A 5,492-nucleotide genomic window follows, 5' to 3' on the forward strand; every position below is an offset into this window, starting at 1 on the left:
CAGCAGGAAAATCCCAGTTGAGAGACGGGGCAGCTCAGCTGGGCTAGGACGGGTAGTTACACAGATTCTGGTTTGCTTCTGCTGGCTCTAGATCGTGCTGACAGAGATGTACTATGATGGGTTTCATCGTTCCTTCTGCGACACTGATGACCTGGACACCATTCATGAAAGCGACTGCATCTTTGCCTTTGAGACCCCAGAGATATTTCGGCCCGAGGGTATCCTCAGTCAGAGAGGTAAGTCCATAACTCCAATTGCTGCCCACCTTGGGTGATCAGGAGAGGGAGGCTTGTTGTGGAAAAGGATGTACTCGAGAATAAAAACCCAACAAGCAGTTGATGTTCTGGTGTATTGATTTCAACCCTGCCTCACGCCAGCAGACTTACCGGTGGTGTCAGCCGGGACGTTATCAAGAAGCGATGGACACTCCTTCCTTCCTCCTCCGGGGCTGACTCTGCAGGCCAGGCTGGCTCAATGTGAAGTCTGTTGTCAGGCTTAATTTAAAGACCTGCTGAGAAGCAGATGAAGCCATGGAAACAGTGTTGTTTACAATCAGATTGCCAGTGATGAATAAACAGTCTCGGGAAGGAACACACACTTTCTTTTTCAGAGCTCCAAACCCGGAGCTGCTCTGCAGAAGGCAATAATTGCATCCTGGTGACGCAGCCTAGTCAAACCCAAATTTTATTATTGGAAGTAACAAGTAGGATTTCTGTCACCTTAGCTTTTCTCGAGGGCAGACGAATCAGTGCTTGGGGAGCTGGCTGTGAGAAGTCAGTTAGGTGAGCACTTGCATGTATTTGTTCTCTGTAAAGATATGCCGCCATGAAAAGAACTGCTCTGTGAAGCCTTCATAGGAAAGATAAAAATGGTGTTACTCCCATCCAGCCCTGCTCCTCTGCAGCTGAAGGAGGCTTCTGGAGGGGCCATCCAGGGTAGTAAAGGCAAACGACATAACAAAACGTTTCTTTTCTCCTAATTTTTCAGGAATACATGTGAACAATAACCTGAATAACTTGAAATGTGGCACTGAGCACTCCCGAACAGTATCTTACTCTCAAGGAATGGCAAAGTCTGGAAAACTGGAACAGTCCTCTACTAAACCAGCAGCAAACGACAAGATTGTCTTGCTGGTGTGTAACAGAGCGTGCACTGGACAGCAGAGCAGAAGGTGACTGGCAGCTCCGCAGTCAGGGTTACGCTTCTGGCTGCCTCCTTAACTAGCCTGGGTCTTACTCGCTGTGTAGTGAAAACACGAGGTGAAGGAGTGACAGCTGGATTAGGTGCTAAAGAACATGTTTATCAAAAAACATTACTGAATGCAGCAAAATATTGCTAATTTTGGTGAACTTCAAACAGCGAATGCAGTGGTGAAGGCAGACCAGTCAGGACAGAGCCTCTCTGTAGACTCTCTCGTCAGAGCACTGAGCATGCCTGACCAGGTCCTGCGGGGTGTGCGGAAGTTCTTTACTGGAGTGCAGACTGGGGGTGGGGGGGAGCGAGAAGCCACCCTGGCAAAGGCATTTGTACCAGCTGCTGACTGAGGCCTATCCCAGCTGCTGATGTTTGTCTCACAAACAGTTTTCCCAGCCCAGCTGCAAAGCTCTGCAGCCCGCAGCAAGAGCCTGAGCACAGAGCAGGGCTGCAGCCCCTTAGCGAGGGCCCTCTGCCTGGGCAGCTGTAATGACGTTCTTCAAAATCAAGCACCTCTCCCCTGGAGAGGAGTGTCTGAGTGCCTGGGTTCCGGGGAGGTTCATCCAGAGCGTGCTGAGCGAGGAGAGGGGCTGTCCCGGTGTGGGGAGCCGACTACTCGGCAGAATCATCTTTTATCTGCTCCCTCAAACACTGCTTCTCCCTGTAGGTTTGGCTTGCCCTTTGTGTTGCATTTGGAGAAAACAATTGCTTGGGATATTCTGCAGAAGGAAATCTTGGAGAAGATGCAGTATTTCCTGCGGCCTGCAGCCTGCCTGCAGGTGAGACAAAGGGTTTGTCCCGGACTTCCAGCTCTGTGTGACAGGAACTAACGGGGAAGCTAGTTATGTGGAGTGATGAACGTGCTGCACAAGCTGAACTGATGGCTTCCCAGTGATCCTTTGAGCAGTAGTGTCCGAGTCTGGTATTCCAGCTCTTTGTCTCTGCTGCAAGGTGAAGACATCGCATGCTTCACTGCCTTCCTCACCCCCTAGAAGTACTGGAGAGATTAGTGGTGCTGTCTGCTCTGGAAACCCACTGGTTGGTGGTGGCTCTCTAAAGGGAAAGCTGAAACCTTTGCTTAGTGACTGCGTCTTTCTGCTGCGAACCCCCTCTGAGAGCAGGGGTGTCTCCTGGTCCCTGTAGAGGAGCTGTTGGGTGTGACGCCTCAGTGGCAGTACCTCGCCCCTCCATTAGTGGCTTGGTGTAGGCCTGTTGGAGCCCTCGAGCATTTGCTTTCTCTTGTAAAACACAAGTTCTAGGTTCAAGTACGTGCCAGCTGGCACTGAGAGCAGGTTTGCACACAGGAACGCTGGGTCTCAGTCACTGAGATGGCTTCTCTCCCCGTTGCAGGTTTGCCCGTTCAGCTTGCGAGTGGTCAGTGTCGTGGGCATAACGTACTTGCTACCTCAGGAGGAGCGACCCCTCTGCCATCCAACAGTGGAAAGGTGAGTTGGCCCTCGTCCCCAGGAGGGGAGAGAGGTTTGCCAGCCGGGAACTCTGTGCGTAGCTGTGCAGAAAGGGACAGTCGTGGTGCGGAATGGACTTCACAGGCCTGAGGAGCAGGGAAACGATGGCATGCTCTCAAGAAGCTGAGTGAGGATTGCTCAGCTGTGAGTCAGGCCATCTGGAGTTGGTCCTCCTCGGAAAGGGAGAACAGAATGAAAGTGTTACCCCCCATTTTAAAATACTGGTTTGGTGACTGTTATTCTTCGGAGGGTTTGGTAGGCACCCGTTCTGTTTGTGTACGTTTCTTTACAGAGCTGACGTGCGTGGGTAAGCGCAGTTTGCCGGCTTTGCCGTGTTCTTTGCTGTATGAATTCCTTTTACTCCGCAAACCTGAGCTGTGTGGGAGTGGCGGAAGGACGAAGGGCTAGTGGAGAGAGGTTACGTGCGTGTAATGGGTAACGCAGGCTGCCAGTGGAGAGGTGATCCAACTTCTGTCTGCTTTTCTCTCCAGGGCGTTGAAGTCGTGTGGACAGGGGGGAACTGCTCACGTGAAATTGGTGGTAGAATGGGACAAAGAGACTAAAGACTAGTAAGTATGAAGTCGGAATTGTATTCACCTCGATGCTTGCGGCTTGCTTGTGTGAATTGTGCGCCCTTCAGCAAACAGGAGACTTTGCAGAAACTCTGCAGGGACAGACTGGGGCCAGGTGCCCAGTTGCTCCAAGTCCTTCTCTCTGTAGCAGGGGTTTTGTGTTATGGAGCAGGCATCTCGCCTGTGGCTCCTTCCCCCGCAAATCCCGTTGGTGTGAGAAGGCCTGTGGGCAGCGAGTAGCTTTTTCTGCCCGAGGTAAACCAGAGCGGGTGCCCACGGAAGCTGTTGACTGCTGTGCTCAGCTCTATGCCTGGGCAGGATCGCTTGCCAGCCAGCTCTCATTCACATATAATTGGACAAATCCAGAACAGAGCTGCAGATTGTGCTTCACAACGGCTCCTCAGCAGCATGGGGCGCGGGTGGATGTGCTGGTAAATGTGGTGTCTCCCCGGTGCAGCTTGTTTGTGAATACAGAAGAGGAGTATATTCCAGACTCCGAAAGCGTCCGCCAGCAGAGAGAGCTTCATCACCAACCTCAGACCTGCACTTTATCTCAGTGTTTCCAACTGTACACCAAAGAGGAACAGGTAGGGACAAGCCTGGGAGCAGTCAGGGCTCAGGAGGTCTGGCTGGTCCATGTGCTGCGTGAATTCTACGCTCAGCAGAGCAGCTCTTTTCTGCAAACACCAATGTGTCAAGGCAGGAGAAGAAATTTTTACCACAAGGCTAATTACCAGCCCTGCTAGCAGAGGCTCTCTGCAGAGAGGAGGGACTTGGGAGAGGTTCTGCTGTTGGGGTTTTTGACCTCAAATGTCAATAAGAGAACTTACTCCTCTGGTCTGCAATTTCCTCCTTGTGAAATAGCGATGGTTTTTTGCAGCATACGTTGTAAAGGATTAGAACAACGTGGCTTCTTCGTGGGAATTTACTGCTCTCTTGGAACAGTTGTGTGTTTGCACACCCGAGTGGGGCTGGGGAGGGCTCAAGGCAACTCCCAGGGAGTGGGACCCATCCATGAACAGCAGCACATTGACCACTGAGCTCAGTTCTCCAGAAGCGTGGCTGCTCTCCTCTGCCTCTGTCGAGGTGTGGGGAGGTGGAAGTGGCTGGCGCGATGGTGTGCTGCAGGGCGGGCTAGAGATGGGTCTTGCCTGGAACATGTGAGCAATCGGCATTTCTTTGCCAGAGGTCTTTAATCTGCTCTAAAAGGAGATGGTCCTGGAGATGGACTGTGGACCCTTGACTGAGCGTTAATAATTTTGGAGCCTCTCTTGTCGCTTCTTTCAGAGGTGAGGGAAGAGCTGTTTGTCAGCTTAAAGCTCTCTGGCTTCTGAGTTTTCTGAGCACGGGGCTGTGGAGGGGAGCGTGTGTGTGTCTCTGATTTCTCTCCTTGGTGGACAATGAAAATCTCTGGAGTCTGTAAGTCTGTACCATGGGACATGGGGAGAAAGAGGGTTACAGGGGGCAGTAAGGTGTCAGAGGTGACACCTGAAGTACCTCTGTAGTCTCTCTGTTCTGACTCCTTTGCTGCTGGTTTTCTTATGTCAGTATTTTTATTCTGGCTGCCAAACCTTCCTGCTTTTTGCCTTTGTTTTCCCTCTCCCCCTATTCAAAGGGAATGGGGTTTATAAGGTGGAAATATCTTCTCTGCACAGCAGCACTCCCTGAATTCTCCTGTATGAGGCATGTGTATCTCTTGGTGTGTCACTGTTTGAAAAGGAACACTGGAACTTGCATTTCCAGCCAGCTTGATAAATGCCAGGGGTAGATGGGTACAGGAGTCAGTGTCTGCCCTGGGCCTGGGGCAGCAGAGCAGCAGTGGTGCTGCAGAAGCTGCCTTGGAATATGAAAACTAACCCTTGCTCGTGTCTCTTGCTTGTAGCTTGCCCCAGATGACGCGTGGCGATGCCCACACTGCAAGCAGCTGCAGCAGGGTAGCATCACACTGAGCCTCTGGACCTTACCTGATGTTCTCATCATACATCTCAAAAGGTTTCGACAGGTAAGAGGGATTCTGCAGCGATGCCAGGGGTCTGCTTCTCAGCCAGAGAGCAACTCTCAGGAGCAGCTGTCCTGCATTCCTCTCTGGGGTTTTTGTCTTTCCCAAGCAGGGTGACCTTGATCTGCTGCAGCTTACGCTATTCTCTGTTTGCACAGGAAGGAGACCGAAGGATGAAACTTCAGAACATGGTTAAATTCCCCCTGAGTGGCTTGGACATGACTCCTCATGTTGTAAAAAACCGCCAGAGACGCCGGAGGC

At 51.7% G+C, this 5,492-nt stretch overlaps 1 protein-coding gene across 1 annotated transcript in view; it reads left to right on the forward strand.

Moving 5' to 3' along the window:
- USP31 (ubiquitin specific peptidase 31) overlaps positions 1–5,492 on the forward strand; it is a 13,073-nt gene that overhangs the window by 3,836 nt on the left and 3,745 nt on the right. Inside the window, exons 5-12 of the mRNA XM_010145510.1 lie at positions 92–236; positions 988–1,171; positions 1,862–1,973; positions 2,545–2,639; positions 3,152–3,229; positions 3,690–3,819; positions 5,115–5,234; positions 5,390–5,490. Coding sequence (XP_010143812.1) covers positions 92–236; positions 988–1,171; positions 1,862–1,973; positions 2,545–2,639; positions 3,152–3,229; positions 3,690–3,819; positions 5,115–5,234; positions 5,390–5,490 — 965 coding nt within the window. The remainder of the gene's footprint in view (positions 1–91; positions 237–987; positions 1,172–1,861; positions 1,974–2,544; positions 2,640–3,151; positions 3,230–3,689; positions 3,820–5,114; positions 5,235–5,389; positions 5,491–5,492) is intronic.

This window comes from Buceros rhinoceros, unplaced genomic scaffold (assembly GCF_000710305.1).
Source record: "Buceros rhinoceros silvestris isolate BGI_N320 unplaced genomic scaffold, ASM71030v1 scaffold28741, whole genome shotgun sequence".
Lineage (NCBI taxonomy): Eukaryota > Metazoa > Chordata > Aves > Bucerotiformes > Bucerotidae > Buceros > Buceros rhinoceros.